Source organism: Gavia stellata, chromosome 14, assembly GCF_030936135.1.
Source record: "Gavia stellata isolate bGavSte3 chromosome 14, bGavSte3.hap2, whole genome shotgun sequence".
In the NCBI taxonomy this organism is placed as follows: domain Eukaryota; kingdom Metazoa; phylum Chordata; class Aves; order Gaviiformes; family Gaviidae; genus Gavia; species Gavia stellata.
Genome location: NC_082607.1, coordinates 15,185,092 through 15,212,607, shown reverse-complemented (window position 1 = coordinate 15,212,607; position 27,516 = coordinate 15,185,092). Strand labels below are relative to the sequence as shown.

Genomic DNA, 27,516 nt, shown 5'->3' with positions numbered 1-27,516 from the left:
TAATCTGATTTGTGAAGCTAATTCCAAATCAAGAAAGCAAGGCTTTCTTACATCACAGCAACACACTTGATTTTCAAATGACACTACCTCCATTAATATTGATAAACAAAGGACAAAGTTTTCCAGTGATTTTTTTTCTGTACAAAAACCATCATACAGACATGAAGTTACATTCATTAAATCAGAAAAATCTTTTAGTATTTTAACTACTATATACCACCATACAGTTACTATGACATACCATTACAAAAGGCAGTATGTTTGACTGCAAACAAATACCAGAGGCTAATGCTCACATTCTACCTTATACTTTCATGTGGGGTATTTAAAAAAAGAACAGTGCATATGTTCATATATAAGATCTGGCATATACACAAGATCTGTTATGAAAACATACTGAAACCTGCATAGGAGAAAATTTAGCACAGATGCATTTTATTCTTGAACAGCACTCTGAAATACAACTGCATTTTTACCACCAAGCTATCCACACTGAGAAACCTCATTAAAAGATTTCTCAGACACAGGAAAACTCTGCTATAAGTAATGAACAAACTTATGACTACTGATTATTTATAATGCCAAAACTTTTGACAAGGCTAGTAATGTCAGTGATGTGTTACAAACCAGAAATGTACTCTACTCGCAGCGGGTGTGCGAGGTATGGGTAAAAAAAGAAAAGGGAGCCACAGATTCACGTTTTCAGAGAACTGTTCAGAAAACAGTGCTGCAACAAATCTGGAAATAAGAGAATCATCTACAGAAACTGGAGATATGTTTACTTAAAACACTTAAGACAATCATCATTTCTCACAATATATACAAAGAAATATAGAACAGCATGGTAAAATGTAAGAATTTTAGTTCATCCAAAAATTAAAAGTTCTTTGTTTGGGTATAAGAATAACGTGAAGCTGGTTTTCCAGCACATACTGAGGCTTCGTAAACTACAATATTAGAATGAGAGACAGAGTAAAATTAAGGGAAAGGGGGCAAAAATGTAGAAGGTTGGTAGAATTCCTTAAGATGGAATTGCTGCCAAAAGAATACGGAGTCACAGCATCACACTTCACATTGTTTCATGTTCTAAAATGAAGGAAAATGCAATGGATGTTCATACGTCAACATATCCCAGCTTCTCGTGAATGTCTATTATTAAATAGTGACCACTCAATACAAATAACTGTATTGTATTTCACAGGTTATTAATAGCTGAAGTTTCAGTTTTGACCTCCAATATCCTGGAACATACTGCACCGTATCTTTACCCACTTCTGAAATGAACTGTATCTGATCAAGTACCTTGACCTGATTTTGACCCAAGATATCCCAGCACCTATTGCTGTGTACCAAATCATGTAAAATCAGCTACTAAGCGAATTTGACAAGAAACACAGTAATGCTTGCCTATCTAGATGAGATCAGACCTGAGTCATTATAAATGATGTACTAGGCCTTGTTTTAGCTCCACAGAAAGCAGTAACACATTCTGTAATTGGAATTATGCAGTCTTCATTCTATCAAAATTAAAGTTAGGGACACCCTGAGGAAAGCTAATTTAGAGACACTGAAATGAACTACACTTTACAGAAGCACAGACCAAACTTGTAGAATTTCCTGTTGTTGAGATTATCATCATGGGAGGTACTGTGCCAAGATTAGATAATTTGGGATTGGTGTTAGCATGTGAAAGCCACGGTGACCAAAAAACAATTATGTGCATCTAAGATGTCAAGCATAAGCAAATCATCTGCTAAGATCAGAATGAATTTTCTGTTTCATATTCACTGCTGTACACTTCAAATCATTATCTTATATCCTGAGGAAACCTACTAAAGTCAGTTTACCACTCGTCACACAAAAGGCTGAACACATACACAAGATTTTATAATTTCAGGGCCTTATTTAGGTGCTGCTATAAATCATTTTTAAGTCTTCCAGTGAATGTCACAATATATCGGACAAGGCTTCTATGAACCAAGTAAGCTAGTTTTCTGACAGGAGACTTTCAACACAATATTTATCCACCTTTGGTAGTAGCACACAAGTCTTGTGCTATTTACATTTTATTTAGAACTTGAGATTTTAAGTATCTTGGAGATTTTTGCTTAAATAAAGAAAAAATGTATTTCATTTATGTGAAGAAACACATGACACAAATCCTGCTAAGTTATATAAGCATAAAACAAAGCTAACATTTACTTATACAGCACGAAAAAATTTTGGCCTATATGTTCCCCAAAATAAGTAACCCTCACATAAACTGTAATTAAGCAGTGGAAAAATACCAAAAGCAAATACCAAAAAAGCATGAAAGCTCATTTTGTATTTGCAACTCTAAACAGATTCAACAGGTTCTTCAACTAACCATGCACATCTAGGAAGATGGAAATAGCTTAAAGCCAAAGAACATTTAAAATAATGACCCTGTAAAACTACAATGACCTTAAATTCACGTCATCTATTAATTTCTTTTGTTATTATGGCATTGTATAAAGGACTAGAATGACTCCATCTGGAACATTTTGAACAAAATATTGGAAATATCCAGGGGAAAAAGGATAATGAGAACAGCAGGAATTTCAGAAAATGGTAATAAGAAAAAATAGGTCTCAACAGTTAAAAGTCTATCAGCCATAAAATACTTTAGAATACACAACATTCACTGAAGGTATATTTGAAGTGTACACCAAAAACGACTATCATAAAAGCTGTCTGAAGTGCTTATCATCAGAAAAGAATCATGTAACCATGCTGTCCAGTGCAGTTACAGAATACTAAAGTTACAGGCAAAGTTTTACCGATAAATACCCATTACTCACAAAGTAACAGATCTGAACAAAAATTAAAAAAAAATCTCTTTAATCTTACCTTTTGCTGTATAAAGTTTCTCTGCCTTTCTTAAGTAAAGGAACAGCCCATCTCTTTCAGTGGAATTCTAGCAGATCACTTTTCTCTTTCCACCTCTAAGTTCCTGCAATTGTTAAAGTAATTTTGAGATTTCTCATGGTTGAAAAATGTGGTTCAATAGAGTATAGGAGAAATTCTAAGTCACTGAAACCCATATTCAAAATCGGGATTTTATGTTGCTGATCGCTCTCTTTCCCCTTTTTAAATATTATTAATTTTTCTTTTCCATCTCTCCCTGTTTTTCTCCTTTGTTCTCTTGCCTCTCTCCTTACTTCTACTGCAAACTCATTCCTTTTTGTGAATGTTCTCTCCACCTTTCTTTCTTTCTCTAAGATGCTACATGCGTGGAAAAACTCCCCAAATACTTCTCATATTTATAACCCTCCACTGATAGATGCGGCTCTACAGGAAAGATGACTCTCCTGTGATTCCTATTTGCATACAGATACATCTGCATTTTTTATCTTCTATACCTGCAGAAATTCAGGCAGAATCTCAACTGTTCTACTTGCTGCATCAGTAGCCATTTTCACAGCCTCTCACTGTTCAGCAGTAGGGTCTGCCTTAATAAGGTCACTTTGTCTATGTTGGAAATGAACTCTGTTAAAACACATGTGTTCACTGGCATAAAATATCTATTGGTCATCCCATTAAAACCGAACAAATACAGTGGGGCCATACATCTATTTTAACCCCCTTCTCTTCCAAGTTATCCTTTACTGTGAGTCTCTGATTTTCATGGTGCTCACTAGGCCTTCACATATTGCTGCTCCGTGTTGCCTGGGATGGCCTACCAGGCATCACGGGACTAGCACAGATAAAACCTCTTGTCAAACAGTAACTGTGTGGTTCAAAGTATTTGTATTAAGGGCAAGACATTGATGGAAAACACACATTTCCAGTGGCAACAGTATACAAATGAGATTCTCCTCACCTAGTAGGGTGGAATGAAAACACTTCAGGTAATTCTCTCCAAAATGAGCTATTGGCCAAAGAAAGCAGGGAGGTAAGAGAACACCGAGTTTTTACATGCCAAAGAGCTTTTAGCTAGTTCTAGAGGCGTGAGGTCCCCTGCACGCCCCTCCAGCCGCGGAGAGAAGTGCCATGCTGCAGCAGGGAAGGGCACTCCCGAGACCTTCTGCTGCCATTTTACTCCCAGGGGGCTTTGATGGCGAGCACCGGCAGAAAATTCATCACCAGAGCCAAGGCCCACCGGCAGTCCCAGCAGCGGACGCTCCTGCAGCGCAGCCGGGGAACACCCCAGCTCCCTTCTCCCCTCAGCAAGCACCAAAACACAGCCCGGGCACCACACTCCTCTGGAAAGCCCTCGCCAGGCCTGAACTGCCACCCTCGCTGCCCAGGGGGAAGCTGGGTGTAAGACATCCGCGCCTTTCGCGGGATAACCAACCAAACAGACAGAGAAAAGACGTGTGGCCAGGTGCCGGCCCCGCTCCCTCGCAGCGCAGCCGGGCGCGGTGCGAGGCCGCCGCCACAGGCGGGGCGCTCCCCTCAACCCCGCGGGCGCCCCGCGCGCGGAGAGGCCCAAGCGCAGGGCACGCACCGCGGGAACCCGCCTCCGCAGGGCGCAGGCGACACCGCCCACACGCAGCGGCAGCAGCGGCAGCAGCAAGGCCGCCCGCCGTCACCCACCTTCCCCCACGGCACCGAGCGGGGCGGCAGCGCGGCCCGCCGGCCCCGCGCAGGCGGAGGGAAGGGTGCGGAGCTGGCGGCGCCAGGTAGGAGGCGGCCCCGGGGCCTCCCCGCCTGTGAGGCGGCGGAGCGCTCACCGCGGGAGGAAGCGGGAAGCGGGCCCTGCCGGCGGCGGTAGCCCCGGAGGATCGCGCCCCTCCATGACTAGCCCCGGGCTACCCGCTGAGGAGCGGGCTTTTAAACCCTTTCTGGCTCCGGGAGCGGCCGGCTCCCGAGCGCGGCCTGCGGGGCCGGGGCGGGCCGGGCAGGGCGGCGCAGCGCCGTGGTGCCCCGTTAACTCCCGCCCGCGGAGGCAAGGCCTCCGGTCGCGGGGTACCAGCCCGCGGGTGCAGCGGCCCCCCCCCCGGTTCTGGCGGCGCTGAGGCGGCTGTTCCGGGCAGCGCCAGCCCAGCGCGGCCTGTGCCCGGAGCCCGGCGGGCGGGCGGCGTTTGCGAACCAGCGCGCAGCTGCCTTCAGCGCGGCATCCCGATCCTCAGGGCAGCTGCTCGGGCGGATCTGTTAGTTTGCCGCGGTCACGGACACGTTTCTAAAGCCTGATCTCAGGGTGTCTGTTTGTTTATAGGAAATAAACGGGTTCTGATGCAAGGAAAACGATGAAATTTGGTTGCCTTTCCTTCCGACAACCCTATGCGGGATTGGTTTTAAACAAAGTTAAAACGGTAGAGACTCGCTGGCGTCCTTTGCTAGCAGACTACAAGAACTGCACCATTGCTATTCATATAGCTGTTAAGGACTGGGAAGATGAAACATGGAGAGCAATTCTTTTGAATAGGTTTGGTATGACACCAAAACAAGTGCAAGATCTGTTGCATAAAGGGGAAAAATTTGGCAGAGGTGTTATTGCAGGTAAGCAACCTTGGATTCTATTTTCCAAGCAAACTTTCAGTCCGTTAACTTGCTTCAGTCCAATACACATCTGCTTTACATAGTTATGCTCATTATAACATTGCTTTAACGCTTACTTTGAAGGAGTGGTGCCTGAGTTGTGAGTAGGGGGCTATTTCGATTCCTTATCACTGTAAGCTGAGGTCCGTGAGGGAAGTGGTAAATAAAATTTATTCTTTTTCATTGTGTTGGAAACGTGAAGTGTCTTTGACCTTTAGGATAAAGAATTTCAGTCAGGCTTCAGTTTTTAAAATACACTCACTCTACTAAAAATTTTAGGCTACAACTCTAAAGGCTGTGCAAGAAATAAAAGGGACTTTTGCTAACTCGTCATGCAGTAAGATAGTATAACATGGATTGTATATTATTTTGTTGCATGTCAATTCCACACTTTCTGCATTTTGAGCTTAGGAGCTCTGGCTGAAACCATTTTACAGTACTCAAGTAGTCAAGGGAAGTCATGACGTTGTAGTGCTTTGCATGTCATGTTAGAGTATTACATAAACCCTATTTTAATTTTACAAATGCTCCATCACTTTTGTTATTTGGGCAGTGAAGGAGTTTGTTTCTGTAACACAAAGTTAGGATGGAGTGGTGTTTCTTTGCTTATATTGTGCTGAAACACAATGGATGTTGCTGCACTGTAAACTTAGAAAGTTTTTATCCAGCACTCATTTTGCACTCTTTTCTTGTATCTTTTGTTACACCATCTATCTTGCATTCTCATTTGAGTATTTTTAGCTGTTTCTGCACAACAAATTACTTCTATCACATACACCAAAAAATTGTTCTGGTTCTACAGAGCTGAAAATTGTTAGGTGCTGCATAATATGCAGATTTGTAACCTTGACATAAATTGCACGCTAAATTGTGGAGTAGGTATCAAAGCTTCTTTGATCTTAATTTTAACGTTTTTAATCACTAAGCAATATAGAAATTCCCTTTCATGACATTAAAAGGGTTCCAGAGACCAGGAATTTCCATATAGTTCAATGATTTTGAAATGTTAATAGTGTCCTGATAGGAGCAGAGTGAGTTTTATTTTTAATGAAGCTGTTTCAAGGCCAAATGTAGCTCAGGAGTTTTGGTACCAGCTGTATCTCCTTAGATGCAGGCTTCTTTTAACAGAATTCTGTATTACTGAGTTGTGAATATTTTAACTGCGTGCTTCACCTGTTCTTCACCAACCTAAGTTCAGTCACACAAGCCATCTTCTGCAGTGAACGACACTGGTTTGAGGTGTGTGTGCTTCATACTGTGTTCTTTTGGTAACAAATCAGCTGTTTTGTATGTCCTCTGGGTGGTTTACTTTTGGAAAACTTTTCTCTAGGGGATCAAACAGCCACCTAATTTTGTATTTTAATTTTATAATACAGGATTAATTGACATTGGAGAGACATCACTATATCCAGAAAACTTGCCTCCTGAAAAGATTCTGGAGCTGGAAAACAAAGCTCTCCTCAGTAATCTAGAACAGAAATATTTGACTGTTGTTTCAAATCCAAGATGGCTCCTGGAACCGATTCCTGCCAGAGGGGGAAAAGGTGTGTGGCAGGTGGACATCCCTGAAGAACTGATCCCTTCAGAAGCGTAGGTGTTGCCCCTCACTATTATTTTTCCTGCCTAAATGCAAACTTGTCATTCACAAGTCAGCATCTTGAATATCAATGAGTTGTTTAGGATTCCCCTCCAAAACTAACCGTTTAAAATAGCAAATACATTTGAAGAACTGCTCTTTCAAGGCAAAATAAACAAGATATAATTTTTATGGCCATTACTGGAAATTATTAATGGTTTACTAGATTTTTCCTATATAAATAACTAAGTAAATGTGAATTTTTTGAAGACATGGTTGGTGTATTGTGTGCCAATTTAAAACATGAGTAAATACATATTATATGGTATGTGCATCTCTGATTATATGAGGAAGAAAGAGTTTGTAGGACCCTTCAGAAAAACGGTGCTTGAAAACAGTCTGCCATCATTAATACATGTGTCTCACAGCCCACTCCTAACCTTACATTTGTGGGATCATTGAGAAAGACATCATCTGAGATAAGGCCAGTCCTAGGGGCTTCTCAAAAAGAGGCAGAGATTTGCTGGATGAGGTTTCCATGCATGGTGTCTGTTATGTGCTGTAAATGTAAAACTTCCAGAAAGAACCAGATTCTCCTCATTCACAGGTTAAGTACATTAGATGTGCATATGGTGGGGGAGCAGTCTGCAGTATATGGCTCTGTGACCTGGCAGCCTTTGTATTTATTGGAAAAAAGGTGAAGCAAGTATTATAATATTTCTTTCTCTCGTTTAAGATGAAAAATACTAGTAAGCTTTGAAAATCTAATATTGCATTAAAGACAAGGGTGAAGGGTAACAAATAGAAGTCAGTAATTTTGGCACTTTTAGAGTTTTTCAAAATTCATACCCTGCATTACAGTGAAAATCCTTTTGACTTTCTGGCTCAAGGCCCAAGACCAGGCACAGGTGTGGCAATAAAAACAGAACAGGACAACTGGCAGAGGCTTTGTATTCAGATATGTCGTGGTTTAACCCTAGGCAGCAACTAAGCTCCACACAGCTGCTCGCTCACTCCCCCTGTGGGATGGGGGAGAGAATCAGAGAAAAGGTAAAACTTACGGGTTGAGATATAAATAATTTAATAGGACAGAAAAGGAAGAAAATAATAATGATAAAAGAATATACAGAACAAGTGATGCACAATGCGGTTGCTCACCACCTGCTGACTGATGCCCAGCCAGTTCCTGAGCAGCAGCCATGCCTGCCCCCAGCCAACTCCCCTTGCAGGTGTTTGGTATTTTTTTCCAGCATGAGGTCATGTGGCATGGAATATCCCTTTGGCCAGTTTAAGTCAGTTGTCCTGGCTGTGTCCCCTCCCAGCTTCTTGTGCACCTGGCAGGGCAGTATGAGTAGCTGAAAAGTGCTTGGCTTAGTAAGCACTGCTCAGCAATAATTAAAATGTGTGTTATCAACATTATTCTCATCCTAAATGCAAAACACAGTACTATACCAGCTACTAGGAAGAAAATTAACTCTATCCCAGCCAAAACCAGGACAAGATAGTTTATTGGAACACTTAGGAGCTTCTGTTCCCTTGGACTATGCAACTTCTACAAGAGCTGTGGAAGATACCTAGCATGCACCAGGTTGGGGTCTAAGGCCATTGCCTGCAGGTCTGCTCTTTGTGGCAGGACAGTGGAGTTTGGCCCTGAGGTGGCCTTGGCCACAGACAGAGCAGCAGCCCCTGCCAGCACAGCTGGAGAGGTAGGAGGTGCCAGCCCTGGTGGAAAATGACTGTTGGGCATGGCCAGTGTGGCAGGACCTGGTGAAGCGGCAGCTGCAGCAGAAGCAGCACCCTGGACTCCAGCTGGGCCAGGGCTGCTGTGCTGCAGCAAAAGGGGGGAGGCCAGAGGATTGAGCTCCTCACTGCCTACTGCTACCCCAGGGCCTGAATTTGTCAGAGCAGCAGTGCGTGCAGATGTTGAAGCACATCACTTGGCAGGTGCAATCTTCCTGGGTGCAGAGGTGAGCATGTTCTCCCTTGGACCTGCTGTGAACAGACCACTCTCCTCCTCAGAAGTGGTTTCCCATGCAAGCTCAACATCTGGTTTTCTTTTCCAGCAGCGTGCATGCAAATCCACATCCAGTGAAAATGCTGCTGGTGCTTGATTTTTTTAGACCAAAGCTTCGCTTATACTTTGTTAGCAGATTCAGAAAACATCTTTAAAATTTGCATTGTAGAAGAAGTGAAACTAAAAAATGCAAAGGAAGAGAGTGAGTTGCCACCACCTTGAAACTGGAAACCACAAAGATATGACAAGTAAGAATTTCAATTGCAAAAGAGAAATGTGGATGTTAAAAAGGACTGTCAGGGGCATTCTAAACCTGAACTTTAAGCTGAATAAAATGGTGCGATACAGTCCTGTTAAGTAGTAACCAGTCTTGTGTTTTTGCTGCGTGGTAGCAGAGAAGCGTAGGATTTTCAAAAGCATACAAACTGATTTAGAAACCCAAATACCGTAACTTTTCAGCAACTTTAGTGTGGAATGAACATGGAGGTAACTATATGATGCTGACACATAACTTCTCAGCCACAAGAAAACTGTGCATCTGGTGCAGCAAGACATGTAGCAAATACAAAAAAAAAATCCCAATACGATGAGAGTATCTTTCCATTTTATGTGTTGAAATTGGAAAAGACCAATGTATATTTTATCAGCATTTCTACTGCTCAGAAATGCTACCTCAAAAACTCCTGAACATGAGCCGAGAAACAAATGACAATCAGAACATTTATCCTTATCTCCTATGTAGTAAAGACACTTCATTAGAACAGAGATGTGTCCCACTAGAATATTCTGAGTTAGTTTGCACATAGAGGATCCAGCATACCTCCCTAGCTGTTTCTTCTGCTAGCAAGACATTGTGCAAGCCCAATTTTGGAAAATCCTACAGCTTTCTGGTGAATCTGTCCAGATGGAGGCGATGAGTGAAGCTTTTTGTGCTCTCACTTTCAAAAATTCTCAGAGGTCCTCTCCTTGCTAGTACTTCCTCTTTGAACAATTCTTCATGAATCGCTACACAGCTTATTAAACAGCCAATCTAATGGGAGAATGGTGTACATGCTGCTCAAGAATTACAACATAAAACTGGAAAAGCAACAGAGGCAACACTTAACTCCCAAGCCAGTGCAGAAGTTGAAATACTTAATGAAAATTTACATAGCTAACTCAAAACATCATGTAAATTGCTATACATTGTTTCCCCCAAAAAAAGCTTTCTAGTCTTGCCTGAGAAGTGCAACACTCCTGTGCCTCTGTGGTTAAGACAATGATTGTGGCTGAACAGAAAAAGAAGAGGTACTATATGAAGACATCCCCAAAGCATTTAAAACAGACATGGAAATCAAGTGTATATTTAGGACCTAAAAGACACTTGGAATAGCATAGGCATTTCATACAGGGTTTTTAAAAAAATACTTTTAGATAATACTTATACTGTACAGGACAAGACTTTTAAACAATATATTACACTGCTAAAATGTTCATATAAATACTATACAGGCAAGTGTGCAACCAACCCGTTAGGAAGGTTCACAAATTACACAACATATCTCTGGAAAAGCTCTCAGATTATCTTCAAGATCTCTGATTTGTGAAATCCAAGCCACTGATTCAGCAATACCTATTTTGAAGTAATTGGGACAAGGCATGAGATGAAGTACATTTGTCTGCTGATTCCCAGTTCAAGTTTAATATGCTACTGTCATCTTAATCTGGCATATCAATGTTTAATTTGGGAGGTGGAATCACATATTTTCCAGGACTCTGTGTAATGACCACTCCAGTCTTTTTTCGAAACATTGGTGCAATTTTTGGTGGTTCAGGCAGTGGCGTTTCTTCTGTTTCCTCATTATCTTCATGATGAAGATCATAAGAAATATTTCCGTATTCTCGTAAGAATGGGAAAATTTCAAGCAGGAACTGGCAAAAATCTTTGCGAATGCCAAACCACCCTAAAAAAAAAAAAACAACAACATTTCACTTTATTGCAGAACAAAATGAAAATTTAATTAAGCAAGCAGACTATGCAATCTCATTTAAGTTCTCTTGATTGTTTGCATATGAACAATATAAAATTTGTTAGTACTGCTTCTCAGCGTGTTACTTACACCTATCATATAACAACATTACAGTTCAGATTACATACACACAGATACACATACAGAATATATACATGCATTTGCATGCCTCTGCATGTCTGCACATGCATGTCTGTGTGTGTATATCCATGTGTATAAATTATAGCTATACTGCCACAGCAAGATCCATTTCATTTCACATGTTAAGCAGTGTCAGGTCACATCAGTACACAGCGAAAGAACACGAAAGACTTTGCATCTCAATCAAAGCAATCAGTGCCACGTGGGAAGACATGCCAACTTTTGTTTGATACATATAGGTTACAATACCAGAGGAAATGTGATGGCATAGCCAGACACAGATTAGTAAATGTATGTATTCAGTATTCCCCAAATACTTTTGTTGTTAGCCAAATGTAATGTGATGCCAGGAGTATCTCATCCTTGGTACTACCTGCACTAGATTAGAAAACACTATACATTCTGTCATGTATTTTGCTATATGCAAAGACTTTGAAAGACAGCGTTTAAGTAAGCAGCACTTGTAATTCAGCAGATGGCACTCCTCTATTAAGCAATACGAAAGGTTAGTGTTAAAAGGAACAGCCTGCCCACATCAAATCTTTCACACTGAACAAAAGCAAGGTATTGAGCATTTGCCAGGGAAGATCCCATACAACCCATCTTTTTGCAGAGATTATATTTCACAGCCAACTGGTGTATTTCGCTTAGCACTTCAAAGGTGGATTTTCATGCAGGTCTTCTGAGGCTCACATCAGATGAATAGTCTTTTTAAAAAATTTACATAAATATTTACTAACCCTACAGAAGATAAAATGGACATGTGGCTTTCCAAAAGACTAATTTGGCCATAAATTATTGAGGGCATGCATTTAAAAAAAAAATCACCAGTAACAATTTTTCATGCAATAACAATATAAAAGTAAACTAAATGTATGGAGATAAGCTTAGTCATGACCGAAGAAAGACATTCTCAATATACTTCACAATGGGACCAAAACTGAAGTGAGTTTACATAACAAACATCACAGCTGGTTCCTTCCAACTCTGAAAAATCCTAACAAATTTTACTGCCTTGTCAACAAGGAACATGAACTGCAACATGGATGGGAAGAGCTACTCATCTGCACTGGTTCAGTAACATTAGATGGCTGAAAGTGCAAACGCTCCTTTTGGCAGTGCTAGTTGTGGTGGGGATAAAAGCCTAGTACATCTACACTCAGACAACTGAAGTTAGAACTAAGGAGCACAGAGCACTAGTTGGCTGAAGAGGAAAGAATACTAGTTCAGGCTACTAGGACAAATGCTAATTAGAAATGGTAGGTGCTCCACTATTTTCAGAACCCAGAGTAGAAAGATCCAGTCATGTCCTTTGAGAATGAAACCCATGGAAATAAGGGAGGATAGAAGGCTAAGTTACAGTTAAAATCTCATTGAGATTTCAAGTTGAGTCCAAGCAGAGGTTATGCTCTTGTAGGAATAAGAAAAAAAGGCAAGAGACACTAGAAACACTGAAAACTTACTAAAAATCACCTGAAAACAATAGTAAGAGACACATCTGAATTCTTTTATGAGAGAATATACACAAAAAAGCCCTTTTTGAAACTACAAATCTTAATGAAATACAATTAAGCCTTGAGTCTCAAGCTGTTTCCATGATTTTTAAATACTTACAGTGATTTCCTCCTTTTTGTCCAAATGTTGTTGCCATTAAAGTTATCAGTGAAAGCCAGAGAGGAACGAATATGGGTATAAAAGAAAAAGAATTATGCCCATCCAACCTGTGTACTAGTAAGATCTAAATGGCAAAAAAAAATACAATGTCAGTTTAATTGCAATACCCACTTTCAAGCTTCTTAAAACATATGCTAATCTCTGATCTTCAACTTTAATAAGGCTTCTGTGATTTTACGTGGGCTCAAACTTCACACATCTGTGAAGAAAACCAGCCTCCACAGAAACATGTAGTTACAGTTCCAATATGATGCATATTTTACTCAAGAAAATGTACAGAAACATAGAATTCTTGTTTTTCTTTCATATTTGCTGTTAATATTTTATTCCAAAACAAAAAGCAGTATTCTCATTTTAGTAAGTTCAAAAAGAGACACAGCAACATTCAACATTCATCACTCACTGAAAAAAAGAACAAGATACATAAAACTCGTTATACTTTTCCCTACCTCAAATGTGAGCAGTGGAACTACAATTGTCATCCAGCTGACAGCCATTGTTATGTGTGTCCTCCTTTGCTCAGCAATCACATCCATAGAGCGCAAGAATAGAACAGACCATACAATGTAATAGAGCACTACTAGACACAGAAAGGACATCAAGATCCACAGTGGAACACAAACAACCTGAAAGAAAAAGAAATTAACTGCTTCTCCCCCCTGCACAGTGCTACATTTTTATCAGTTTGATTTGTTTCAGGTGTGGGTTTTTTAAATAAAGCAAGTCTACATATTAAGTCTAAATAAGAAATTTAAGTCTACTGCTCTTTAACTAATATAATCTGTAACAGAAAAGATTCACAAATCATGTGCACTGTTATGAGCCATGAGCTTTGTAAACCCCATCAAGCTGAAACAATTTAAAATTAAGTAAATGTAGTACAACTTCAATAAGGCTTCTGTGATTTTACGTGGGCTCAAACAGTACTTGAAATTGATTTTAGCAAGTATTTTCTACACTGAAACAGTTTCTAAATAGATCCCTTTCCTAGTTTTTTGGAAAATAGAGAGGACAGTCATAATCATGCCACATTATCAGTTTTATGGTAGTGTACAAAAACCCAGACACAGAAACAGCACTTTTGTATTCTAAAGGCACTTGGGACAGGGGATCTCAGCAGTTTTGACAGTGACCACTTGCACAGTAAGTGGATTTACATGCATGGTAACACAACAAATAAGTTACTTTACCACACCATATTTACCAACACATTCCCTAACTCACCAAACATTTTCATGGCTACTTTAGCGTTCCCACTGGAAACTTTTGGTTAGGATTTCTCTTTCAACCACTGATCAGAGATTAATTGCAGTTGATTGCACATCCTTTTCCCCCAAAGGATGAAATGCCCAAAGAACAGCCTGTTTCCCATGACCACTGAATGAAATGCCAGACCTTCAGTGAAGAATTGTTAAACAAAAATGTGATCATGGACTCTGATCATACATTAACTGTTCCCTATAGTAAATATCTTTATGAAATTCAGCATTTAAACAAGGAGAAGAAGAAAACACTTGTTACATACAAGCCATGGCCATCTGATGATCTCGTCTAGTCTGAGTGCAATAAATATGAACTGTAGAATATTGACTGAACACAAGATTTCCAACTAGAAAAAGAAAATACATTAGTTAATTCTTAGCATGATAAAGCTGTTTCCAAGATAACCAAAGAATCTGTCAAAGGACTTTTCTGACTCCATGCTTATCACTGCAACATGAAACATCGTTTGCATTTACATTAGATACTACTAAGCATCCCTAAATTCAGGAGGCTGTGATCCCAACAGACTAGCTGTAGAGGCAGCTGTCTCCTGAGGGAAGACCTTCCTAGTATTTAAAAAAAATAAAATAAAAGCACTACCCACAACACTTACAAGAGAGATTAAAGAAATAAGCCAAACTAATCAGATTGAAAAAAGCAAAGCATCCGACAACAGCTTCAACTATTTTCTTTAGATAAGAAATACTGCTAGAATTAAATGAACAAGTAGTAAAAAATCCTTCAATTTGAAATTAGCAAAATTTATCTTTAAAGATATCATTTAGTAGTTGCAGTAATGTAAAGATGAAAGTTACATGGGTTTAACTACCAACAGTCTAGTTTAAAAGTCACAGCTCTATCTGGGGGGGAAAAGAAATACATAGAATAGTGGAAGGTGACTTCCAAATTCAATCATTTACTGTGCAATTGAGAGATATTTTAAATGACACTGAAGACACTTGGGTTTTGAGGCAATACAGAAAAGCAGTACTTCTCATTTAAAATGCTAATGAAAGCTTTTCGCATGTCCTGCTTGCCACTATGAGAACTAATGCCAAGTTATACTTTAAAAAAACCCCAAGTTTGTGTCCAGCTTGAACAAAGTGAAACAATGAAACACCAGACTTGGCAAGAATTTGCTTCTAAAGTTTATGGTCAACCCTACATGGGTAGGAATTTCAAAGACCAAACAGAGAATTATTATCTGAAAAGACTAACTGAAGCTCTTGAAGCATAAGTTAGAAACATTTTCCATTTTAAAACAACATGTAAGGAGGTAAGGTATCTTTGAAATGTACTGTTTCTCAGAAGGCAGACACTACATGCTACCTTTCACTAACATATATGATTGTGTACTATGATCTCTTGGATAAATGCTTTTGAAATTCACAGTACAGGGAGTGAAAAATCCAACAGGCAGCAGGCACTTGCCTACTTCAGAGACTGGACTGAAGTCTTCACTGTTGAAGTACAGGTTACTTTAAAAAGACTGGAAAACTAGATTTAAAATAATTTTGTACCACTGGCTTTCTCAAAAGAATAAACCACCAAAAAACCCCACACTCAAGCATAAGACCAAGCAACCCGAAAACCACAAGAGCAAATAGAGAGAAAAATAAAAAAAAAAAATAAGAGGATCAATTTCTATAATTAAATTTTAGAATCAAGTTAACATTTGAGCTATATATGGCAAGTGCATGTATATTTGGAGTGGCCAGGCTCACAATTTAATGAATTCAATATGCCTTAAATAAATGGTGCTTTATTGACTGTAAAAATGGTGTAACACATAAAAGAAAGCTCCTTCCGAGGCCACCATGATATATAGACAAAACCCCACTATGTACTTACTGATGACCTAATCAGTTTCAGAATAGGAACAAGCAGACAATATATTTTCAGATTAAATAATCATGAAAATAAAAGTAGATTAACAAGTACTTTGATTACTCATGCAAAAAATTAATAACCTAGAATAAAGACAGGCCTCTCATGTTTCTAGCAAATGAAAGGGAAATAATGAGTAAGAAGAAAAGAAAGTAGAACAGCACTAAGTGAAGATGACAAAATAGTAAAAAAATGAGTTGACAGTTCAATTGCATAACTTATTTTCTTTGAGACAGCTGTTGCCTTTTAGGGGTGAGTGGATTCCATTTTTTTCTGCCAGTACTTAGCAGCTGTGCAGTCATCTGTAAATCAATGGGTAATCAAGCATCATCCAGTAGAAGGCAAGTACTTCTACACAAATTTTACTTTTAGGAATGGTTAATTGTGAATAGAACTCTGCAAAATGAAATTCTATTTGCAATACTTTTAAATCAGCTATTTGAGGTATCATTTTACCAGCTGTCCTAACAGTCACTTACCAAAAATGTTTCTCTCTCTAGAGAGAAACTTGGCTTACGCTAACGTTAGCGAAATATTCCCTTGAAATTAAAAAACCTGAACCTCATCTAAAAATCAGATTTTTAATTTTCATGAGGTAGTTTTAAGAATTTTTTTTTTTGCTACATCCTCAAAAAATACTAATTCAATAAGAATTCTAAATTTATTGTGAAATGCCACAACCGTGGGAAAATCTTGAGAATCCTTGCGAAGTTGTTCCAAAACCAAAAGGAGTGAATTGGAGAGGAAAGAAGATAGAGGCAGAAACTAAAAAGCTACTGTTTTATGCCTATGATCCACATTCCCAAATTAAAGATTAAGCACAAAGATTAGGATAGTAAGAAGTTTTCAACCCTGATTATCTAGGGCTTTGGAAGTTCAATTCTGCCTAGGGACAGTGCTTACTATCACTGGAATTTTCTTCAGTAATTTCCGTTTTAGTGTCTAGTCCATATTGCAGAGTTTGTGGTGAGTTCTTTTAACACAGAGTAATAAAAAGGCAGGTTTAAAACATGCTGCAATTTGGTAGTTGAAAAAAACCTAGAAGATATTAGAAAAATTATATTATTCCCAATCCTGATTTTTCACTCTAGCAGGTCACTGCAAACAATTAATTCAACTGACACAGCCATCCATATCATACTTTACTGAGAGATGAACTGTAACCAAACTGATACAGAGTCTTGCATTGCCACAAATTTCACACATAACAAATGAAGCATTACCTCCAGAGACCTGTCATGTCGGAATCCCCATACACAAGCTGCAACTGACACTGGAGATACAAAGAATAATGGCATGAAGACCAGAAGCCAGAAATGGGTTCCTCTTTCGATCCTGTCACACACCAGAACTTCAAACATCAGCAGCAGCAGGTGGATGCCTACTGCAATTAACATAGCTTTGAACTCCACACAGGTTTCTCCTTCTGCTCTGAAGAGAGGATAAGGAAGCATTCGGTTTACTTGTCAATAGGAAAGCATACTATCCTGCAAACATCCCAAGACACTTTGTTTACAACTGCTAATTTTCAGATATTAACACTTGTTTTTAATAAACATACACATTATTCCCAAATAGCCACTATTAAACTACACTGCTGCTGATGTAACAGGGTTTCTTGCCCATAAAGCTGCACATTTAAAGTATTTTACTCAAAGGGGGCAGTGGGATTTTTACAACTTGAAAATTTTTTAAGGATTCCACAGCTGTGCAGATAAAACAGGATTTCTTTGCTACTATGTAAACACTCAGATATCACACAGGCTGTTAGGAAAGAAGCTAAGTCAAAAATTATCTGGTTCCTGCACCAGCTTTCATTGAATCAACATCTTTCCCCAGAATTTCTTTATTCACCAAAATCAGCTTATTGCAACAGAGTATTATCTATTACTAAAAAGTAAAATGCCTGTAAAATAACAGCACACACAGAGAAAACATACTTTTTCCTACACAAGTGGAACCATTACTAGAAGGGACAAACAAGACCTGAACCACCCAATAGAGTGAATCAGAATGAGACCTGTGCACAAAATTTTTCATTTAATATACACCATAGAGAGAAAAGAGGATTGAATTTATTGCACTTCATTTAAAGTAGTTTTTCTTTTCTCCTAGCGTGTTCAAATTCACATCCTACTCAGATTACCAAAAAAGTAAACACTGATGTATTTAAAGGTCTGAAAGTTATTCATCCATATGTTCACTGAGGTTATACACACACCAAGGAGGGGAAAAAAAAGTGTATATATATAAAAAATTAACATTCTTCAGGCTGATCTGTACATGTCAGGAAACGGATTTAGAAAATAATCCAATTAAATATAGTATATTTCTAGTGTATATAAAAATACATACTTCTGTACAGCTTATACTGAAACAAAGAATTCCCAACAGTCTAACAGAAAAGCACAAAAAGTCACTCCACGAGGGGTTTTAGCTTCCCAAAGACGATATTGTTGAAGCTTGTGATAAACTGCTGCAACTAGGATTAAGACGTCCACAGCTGCATAACAGTCTAGGTTATGATAATTATTTTAAATATATTGAAAACAAACTTGCTGGATACTACCTCTTACGTTGTTAAAAAACCTACGTGTGAACTCAATTCAGTACGGAAAACACATTATGTTCCCTCTGTTTTGCAAAATAAATATCCTCAACTTACCGATACTGTGGGTTTCTGGCCCATACTCCTGTTCCCACTGAGGCACCAACAATCACCATTAGCTTCCATAGCCATATTGGAGCAAATACAGCCCAGTAACTCCACTGAATTTTGTCATCCAGACGTAGAGAGAGCAACACAGAAAAAAGCAGCAGGCAGGCGTAAATGAGAAATTTGCTATTAAACAAACAAAAAAAACCCAAATCAGAAATTAAGGCAGGCAACTTAACACGAACTTTGCAGAAAACAAGAAAATCAGGCACAGTTGAAATTTAATCAGGATGCTTCCTAACAGAAAACGTGTGTCAGATGTCTTTGCAAAGAATCAAATCAGTTCTGAAGATTCAAGTATTTCATCATCAATATAGCATATGTCATCTCTTTCACTTATAAAACCATTGCTTGAAGGGAACACATCAAAAGCATTCTTGCATGACAAACTTAATGAATGGAAATCTATAAATAGTTCCCTCCCACAAGGATCCAGTCAGGAGCTGTATTATTAGAGGCTCAGAAATATACCAGTTATATATGTTTTTAGAAAACATGTTCTTTCATACAAATAAAATGAGATAGTTAAAAATAGTGTGGATAAAATTACATAAATTATGTATCTTAATTCTGAACGTCAAAAACTAAAGATTAAAAACTATTATATATTGTAATAAGGCAGACTCCAGAGATTATTTTAATTTTTACATTCAGTTAAAAAAAACCCCAACATTCTAGAAAAAAAACAGGTTAAACTTTTAACAAAGTTATTGATTATAGAGTGAAGTTTCTAACTGGAATACTGATGATGGTGCTTACAAGTTTAAAATAGTTATGTTGATATATTTTATAAATTAGTCAACCTAAGAATGAATAAATGTATCCAGAATACTTGAGAGCAGTGGCACAGCAATTACTTGTACCACCAAAAATCAGACAAAATAATTACATAGTACATGATTTCCTCACACTACGGGAAGGGAAAAAGTCACCCACCAATTCACCAGAAGATCACAGACTGCTTTCTAAAACACATAATTAGGCTTCACACAACTTCAGTGAGGTAATTATATGTATTTTAAGCCACAGATAACCTAAGGAACAGAGTAAATAACTTGCTACAGAGTAAAGCAGCAGTAGTCAGGAATACCACCCTTACTCCAACAGCTCAACTCAAACTACTCACTTTCACTCTCAGCAAATAATAAAACATTCATTAGATCAGCATCACCTCGTTTAGATATCAAGCTGCTTTGTGTCTATTCAGAGCAAGTGTCTTAGCTGCCCCTTAATAAGTAAAAGCGGTTTTATTGCATCAACATCTCCTTGCATGCTTGATGAAACTACCTCAGGACTGGATGATAGAAAACAATAGTCACCCTTCACAGCATCAAAGAGATCCCTCAGCTCCCTAGGCTATTCATACTTTTCTGACACTGAATATTTGTGTAATTTGCACCTTTCCTGGCTCCTCAATAAATACAGAAGTAAAATGCCATGCGGTAAAATACCAGTGCTCCCTGAGTGTTCCAGTAAACATCAAAACATTCAAGAGCAAGTTATCTGCACAAGTGCAACATTCAGCTTGTTCATTCATCATTTAGACGGCATCCAAGTAAGCTGCAAGCATCGCTTAGAAATAACAAAACTTTGTAAGCTTCTGGAACTTCGGTTCTTCCTTTTCCATTCCTTCCAACCACACATATTTAAATTGCTTAGTTCAACCTCTCTGCAACAATACATTTCCTGAAGCACTGGTTACCCTTCTATTTGTCTAAACAACCGACTGAATGCAGTTTTTTGTAACTGCAATCATCTAAGGCCTCTTTCACAAGCAAGATTTTTCCAGGACTCTCAGTATTTCATGCCACCCTGCACAAGTTACTTGCAGCACTTTATTCTGTAGTCTTAAAAATACCCAGTAACAGCAAGACCAATAAAATAAAACTCATTCTCTCAGCTTTTTTAAAAAAGTTACATGTATCTGTACTTGCTTGGCAAGACAGCAGAAGCCCAAGTTGTAATGACTATCATCTTGTTAATTGTAAGAGAGCCCAGAATAAAGAATCACCATCAGCGACTCCCAAATCCAGGCTAGGATTGTTCAACGCGATGCCTTCCCACCTGCAAAAATGAGCCTTTGCCATACGCTAAGTGCCTGCGTTAGAGCGTAAGGCAACTTCACTTTCCAGTATAAAGCTTTATACCCCAAATCACCAAGTTGAAAAATTCCAAAACCAGAATGAGACTTGGAGTAATTTGAGAAGGTTACATGTTAAAAAAGATGATGGGAATTCGGCCTGGAAACCCGCTGACGGGTGCCCGCGCTCACAGCCACCCTGCCCTAGAACCGCCCGGGGGAGCACGTACCCCCTGGAAGGAACCCGGGCAGGAACAGCCTCTTCGAAACGCCGCCCGGGCCGTCGCTTCCACCCGCCGTCCGGAAGGGCCACCTGAAGCCGAGCTCCGCCGAAACGCTCAAGGGTCACGCACCAACGCTGCTCCAGACCGGGCCGGCGCCGCTCCCCAGCGCGCTCCCGGGCTAACGCTGCCGAAGCCGGTTGCCGCCCCAGGCGACCGGCCGCGCTGCACGGCGGCGCCGACCCCCCCTGCCCAGCCGGCTCTGCCGCGCGCGGGGCGGGGAGGGGCAGCGGAGCCGGGCCCGGTGGTGCTTCCTCCCGCGCCCCTCGCCGCCGGCTCCGCCTCGTCCCCCCGGCAGCTCGGGCCCCGCCGCGCCGCCGCTTCCGGACGCGTCCCGCTACCGGCGTGGGGGAGCGGAGCTTCCGCCCAACAGTAGCGCTACGCCGGGGCAGGGAGCCGCCGGGGCAGGGAGCCGCCAGGACCGGGCCAGGCGCCGCTCCGCCACTGTGCGGGCCGGCAGCGGCCCGCCGAATGGGCCCTAACGAGGCGGCGCAGCCCGAGGCCGCCCGTTAAGCGCGAGGCCGCCCTCACCTGGGGTTGAAATCCTGGAACAGGCCGCGCAGGTTCATTGCGGCTCGACCCTCCGCCCCCGCCGCACTCTACCAGGCACGCATGGCGCGGCCGCCGCCACCGGAGCCTGGCCTAGCCTCACCGCCGCTCCGCCCCCACCGGAACCGGGCAGCCCGCCCCGCCCCGCGCACGCGCACCGCCCGCCAGGTCCCCAGGGCGGCGTTCCTCTGCCGGGAAACGGGCGGCCCGCTCCACAGAGCTTCACGGGCGAGCACTGCGCATGCACTCGCCGACGAATCGCGCATGCGCCCTAAACAAGACGGAGGTTCTGCCAGCAGATGGGTCGGGCTTTGATTCGGGCGGGGGGGTGGCGGCCCGGCCCTCGCCCCGCTGCTCCCTCGTCAGCCCTCGGGGCGGGCGCGGGGCACCCCTCCGGTCACACACGCGCAGGAGCAGGTCTTCTTTGGGGCCCTGCCCGAGGCCCGGCGGTGGCTGGCAGGCCGTTCCCACCGGCTTCAGCGAGGGGGCGGCCCGGGCCTTTCCTCGCTGAAGCCGCCTCTTGGGAGCGGCGCCTGAGGGGAGCCGGGCCGAAAGCCGGGCCGAAAGTGGTCGGGAGAGCGGTGGCCTTTGGGGCATGTGGCGATGTGTCTTCGGTGTCAAGGGAACAGCTCTACTAAAAGTTGTCAAAATCCAGTGCTCACCGAGAAACGTTTCAAATATGTATTAAAAAAAACCCTAGTTCACTTTGTTTTGGGGAATCAGTATGGCCTTTTTTGCTTATGTTTAAGGTTTTTTGATGGACTAGCACAATTCTGCAGCCTTTACTGGAAAAAAGCCCCATACAATATGTGAGACTGCATGGTAAAGAATGGTGTTTCTATGCAGTTCCTTTGTAGACTTAAATTTGTGTTTACTTTCTGCTTCAGAACACCTTGATGTGCTAAATGGCTCCTCACATTCAGTCTCTGTCAAGAGGCTTGCTGCAGAGAGACATAAACGATCATCCTCTTCTTGCAACCCCAGAGTCACGTCAGCAATGTTTATCTCAGGTTGTGTTATTTCCTTTTAAATTTATGACTGCATTTCAGAAGTTAAGCACTCAGCTTGCTTATTTTAAAAATACGGGCTTAGATAATGTGTTTTGAATCTCTTCAAAATGTCGTATTTGTTACCTGTTCATTTGTGCTTTATTTCACACTTGAGTAAGCTTATACTGTCTTGCATGTGTTAATAGAAATCCTCATCAGACATTCTTCAAACTGTTAGTGAAGCCAAGCCCAGAGGATCTGGAGGCAGATTTTGTTTGTGATTCTGCCACTTAGCTTCTGCTGCAATTTGTGACATGGCTGTTGTCATATTTATAGCATTAAATCACATACTATTTGGACACATCATGAGTGTCTGTCTGTCTTCAGGGACCTTCCCATTAACTGATAGTAATATCTAGCCATCATTGGATTGAACAGGCTAATCTTACATTAAAATGAAATCTTAACAAGTGCTGCTGGAAGGGAAGATACCAGGAAAAGTAAGAACACAAGGAGACAGAAGAAGTAGGTTTGGACTTAGGTATGCTACCCACTGGGGGCTTAGCTCCTTCTAGGTCGTAGAAGCAGAGGTAGCAATGGACAAGTCTTGGACAAATTTTCTTCTTTCAGTCGCATCGGAACAACACCAAGGGATGTGCCCCTCTCAAACCACCCTTTTTATGGCTGGTTTTCCTTTGTATACTCATATTAGAAACATTCACTTCACTATATTTGTTTAAATGTCCAGCTGATTTTTAGGGCACTAATATGTAATGCTTGTTTAAATTTATCTCCAGAAAATTACTAGGAAATCTCAAAATGTTATGTTAAAGGTGGGAAAAAAAAATAGGTTAACTTGTTTATTCAGCATTACCCAGCAAGTTGCCTGAAGAACTAAAAGCAGTCTTCATGTGTTATTTAGCTTCATCCTTGGACTGTACACATGCCCAATAGAATACAAAAGTAACATGGAGAAGGAGGCAGTTTTTCTGCCAGCATTCTTTTAAACTACATTATTATTGGTAATCCCTCTTCTGTGGACATGATTTCAAGAGTTTAGTTCTGGTTTATTATTGTGGAAACTACCTGTACATTTCCTTATTACTCTAGATATGAATCAATGTATACAGTAAGAAAAAAGCAAAAAAATAAGGGAAAAAAGTCCTTTCTAAAAAGGCTGAGAACTGCTTTCATTGCATATTCTGGAATTGATCACATCAGCCTTTTAAATGTCCTTGCATCAGGACAAATATTGAAAATTGTGCAGATAGTGATTAAATGCTGCAAAAGTGATTAAATGCTCAGAAAAAATTGTCGTAAGGAGTTGAGTGTATTTCAAAGACACTGAGATCACTTAATTATGTTATGTATGTACCTGCTTGGAGACAAAATATTAGGTACTAAAAGAGTCTTCAGCCAAGCTAGGAGCAGCATTACAAGAATCAAGGCTGAGGACTTCACCTAAACAAATACTGGTTAAAGAGGAGAGAGCTGGGTTTTCTTTGGTCTTTTTTGGTTTTTAAGTGAAAGTAATTAGCTGTTGGAACAAATGACCCTGAGAAACAGGAGATTTTTCATTTTTAAATGAAGTCTGGGTGTGTCTCTTTGGAAGATACATGCTAATCAAACTCAAGTCAATGAACTTGACTGTAACAAGGGTTATGAAATTATATAGCAGATCAGGACAGATTATATGATGACTCTGTATTGGGATAGATTATCTGATGACTCCTGAACTGAAAATCCCCATAGCTCCTCACTAATCAAGATTACACTGCAAGTGAAATGCTAATAAAAGAAAAATTCAATCATATCTTAAGCTGTAGCTTGTGCAGAAAGATGGAAAAAGGACTGAAAAGTAAATGATCTAAGTCTTCATCCAGTGCTAACAGGACTGGTAATTTATACCAGCTAAGAAGCTAAGCTTATGTGCAATGTAATTTATTAAATGCCGTAACTACTTGTAGCCCTTGACAGTATTCATTAGCTAATACGCTCTACTCAAAGACGTGATTCATCTGGAAATATTCACAGGCAAATTGTAGATACAATTTTAACTCCGTTGGCAACAGCACAAATAGCTGACAGACTTCCACACCAGCAGCTTTCTGCACAATATATTCAACTGATAAGGCAAAGGTATGTCAAAAGGCAACAAGAAAGCAAGGACATGCCAGCACAAGTAGTGGCAGTGGAGAGGTGGTGTGAGGAGATTGGTAAGAGATCGGGATGAGAGAGAAGCATGAGAACATAATGGAAGAAAAGAGAAGGAAAGGAAAGGATGAGGGCTAGGCAGTCTCCAGAGACTGGTAAGATGAAAAGGGCTCATATGATAGGACCTGTGGCAGGGCAGTACACAAGCTTCTAAGGAAACAAAAAATTACCAGGCTTAAAAAATTGGAAACTAGAACCGTGTTTATCATTCTGGTTTTTCAAAAGTTGAGCCTTACTAGTTTGGAAAAGAGAACAATTACGCGTAACGTATTTATCCAAAATAAAATGCATCTACTGCAATGCATAAAGAAGATACTAGACAAGACAGTACCTGTAAGCATTATGCTCAGCCAGATCCAGTCATAAACCAAAGCAAGGAATTATCTTAACTTGAGAACTGTTAATAATTCAGAAGTCTAATAAAGCAGCATGACATTTCTAAGAATATTCATGAAGGTCTGGAGGAGTAAATCAAGAAAGATTTCTTCTGCAGTTACAACATTTGGCTGACTGCCCAGGTGGCAAAATAGTTCCTACAAGGCACAAAGAACTAGGAAAGAAATCCCTAGTTACAGAAAACATGATAGAGACAAAGCTAAAAAAAAAAGGAGGTAACTAGACAGAAAGAAAACAGCTCTTTGCTGTTGGACCCAACCTGCAGGTGCCACAGCTGAGAAAACCTCCACTCACTTTATCTGCTTTTTCCCTCAAAGAAATATATAGCAAATTTAGCCCCCTGTAGCATGGTAGACTTTCCCCCCTTTCTGTCCTCCAGAGGAAAAGTTAAGATCTGGCTGCTTAGCAACTGCTGTCGGATCTGACAAACACGCTGGGTGACATTTTTCTGCCTGTGTGCAGGGGGGACAGAGCTGGCACAGAAAAGATGGTGGAAAGAAGGACTTTGCAGGCAGGGCTGGGATTGAACGCGGGCCCCAGAGGTCTCCCTGGGGTGCAACAGCGCATGTGTGGCACAGACACACACATCCACACGTACAGCAGTGCCTCGCGCTTCGTCCCAGGTTCCCACCCTCACCTGGGGACATACAGCCTGCCGTGTCCCTCGTGGCAAAGGCTGTCTTCCTTGCACTGCTCCTTTTCACCATCCTGCTCATCCTCTATGTGATCCCCTGTTATGTTTGTAGGGATAGGGACAACGACTATGTCTGAGTGCCAGCGAGCTGTGCTGGGAGGCTGGAGCCAGCGCCAAGCCCAGGGCTGACAGGTACTGGGTGCTGCGGGGTGGTGTTTGTGTGCGTCTGTGGGTACATACCCAGGGACATTGCTGTCTCACACTGCCTGGTCTTGCAGCTGGCCACTCATAGTGAGTGGGGTTTCTACTCGGAGCCAAATTAAACGGTCTTGTTTCCTTCTGCCTGACTGGTGAGTTTCTTTAATGGCTTTTAACTTGCTCAGATGGTCTTTTGTTTTTTTAAAAGACATTTTATTTGCATCTGGGAAGTTTTATACAGTACAGTAACTTCCATTTGCAGGACTGCTGTGGGATTTCAGACCCAAAAGAGACAGCACAAAGTAGTTCGAGATGCGGATAGTGCAGGATACGTGTTCATTTTGGTTGCGCCTTGTAAAATGAAAACCAAACCAACATGGTATGCAGACGGAAGACTCTGATGTCACCTCCATCCAGCAGTTCACCTTCAGGTAAATCTAATAACATAGAAATGAAAATGATTTATTTTCCTGGTCTCGGCAATTAATCCACATGTTCCTTCACAACGGAATCCAAAAGTTTATAGTGCTGCAAAAAAAAGATATAGTAAAAGCTCTGTATTAGAGTAGGTAATGAGAAAACAACAGCAATACCTTTGACCCCTAGATTAAGTCAAACAATCTGCCTTTCAATTCTAACTTGATTCCTTTGAGATTTAGGATGATCTGTTTGCTCTTTTTCTGGCTTATAGGAGATAGGACATTAAAAGAGAGACATTTTTGTATTAATTGTTTTATCCTAATTTTTTACTCCTTAAATTGGATGTTGAAGCTGCGATTTTCAAATAACCTGAAACCGTTACTACGTCATTAGCCGTGATTAAATTCCTGTTAAATTCCTGGTTAAGCTTAGGTGACATACTTTTGCACTCTTACCTCAGGAAAGCTAGGGCTAAATTTTTGGTTTGAAGTAATGTAACTGGCAATGGGGATTTGGGGAGCTTTCTTAATTCTTTTGGTGGTCTCAGGTTTCTTGATTTCTATGGCTAGATACTACACTTGTGAGGGTGATGCTGAGGAGAGGTGGGCAGCAAAATAAAACCAAGGTTTTCTCTGAATGTAAAGACTTACAAGATTTCTCTTGGTTTAACATTTTATGGTGATTTAAGGGTGGGAGAAGGAATATGGGGAGGGGATAAAAGAAGCAGCAAGTCATCTGCTTTCTGTTAAGACTTCCTGTCTACTGCCAGTTGAGACTTGAACACTAGGAATTGAACTGAATCCCCTGAGATAGTTTATGTTGGAGACCAAACAGACATTTCATTTTCATTCCATTTATCTAGTTCCTCAAATTAGTTCAAAAAGTCTTATATAATGTCTATTTTGTAGTCAGTGTCATTACTGCTTTCATAAGCCATCTACTTGTATTCTTATTCTGCTTAAAAAACGTA

General features: G+C 40.7%; 2 protein-coding genes across 3 annotated transcripts; one reads left to right on the top strand and one right to left on the bottom strand.

The window, feature by feature from the left end:
* Positions 1–5,186: 5,186 nt before the first annotated feature.
* LOC104251515 (protein EOLA1) lies at positions 5,187–9,378 on the top strand. The gene is made up of 3 exons (XM_059824341.1): positions 5,187–5,466; positions 6,882–7,095; positions 9,148–9,378. The coding sequence occupies exons 1-3, from the start codon at positions 5,214–5,216 to the stop codon at positions 9,248–9,250; spliced, it is 570 nt and encodes a 189-aa protein (XP_059680324.1). The 5' UTR covers positions 5,187–5,213; the 3' UTR covers positions 9,251–9,378.
* A 310-nt stretch (positions 9,379–9,688) lies between these two features.
* Positions 9,689–21,720, bottom strand: TMEM185A (transmembrane protein 185A). Of its 2 annotated transcripts, XM_059824339.1 has the most exons (7): positions 21,678–21,720; positions 18,735–18,911; positions 17,293–17,500; positions 14,445–14,528; positions 13,369–13,545; positions 12,860–12,983; positions 9,689–11,038 (listed from the first exon to the last, which is right to left on the bottom strand). In XM_059824339.1, the coding sequence occupies exons 1-7, from the start codon at positions 21,713–21,715 to the stop codon at positions 10,794–10,796; spliced, it is 1,053 nt and encodes a 350-aa protein (XP_059680322.1). In that variant the 5' UTR covers positions 21,716–21,720; the 3' UTR covers positions 9,689–10,793. The 2 variants fall into 2 exon arrangements, with proteins under 2 accessions (XP_059680322.1, XP_059680323.1); XM_059824340.1 differs by lacking the exon at positions 18,735–18,911.
* Between the last annotated feature and the right edge of the window lie 5,796 nt (positions 21,721–27,516).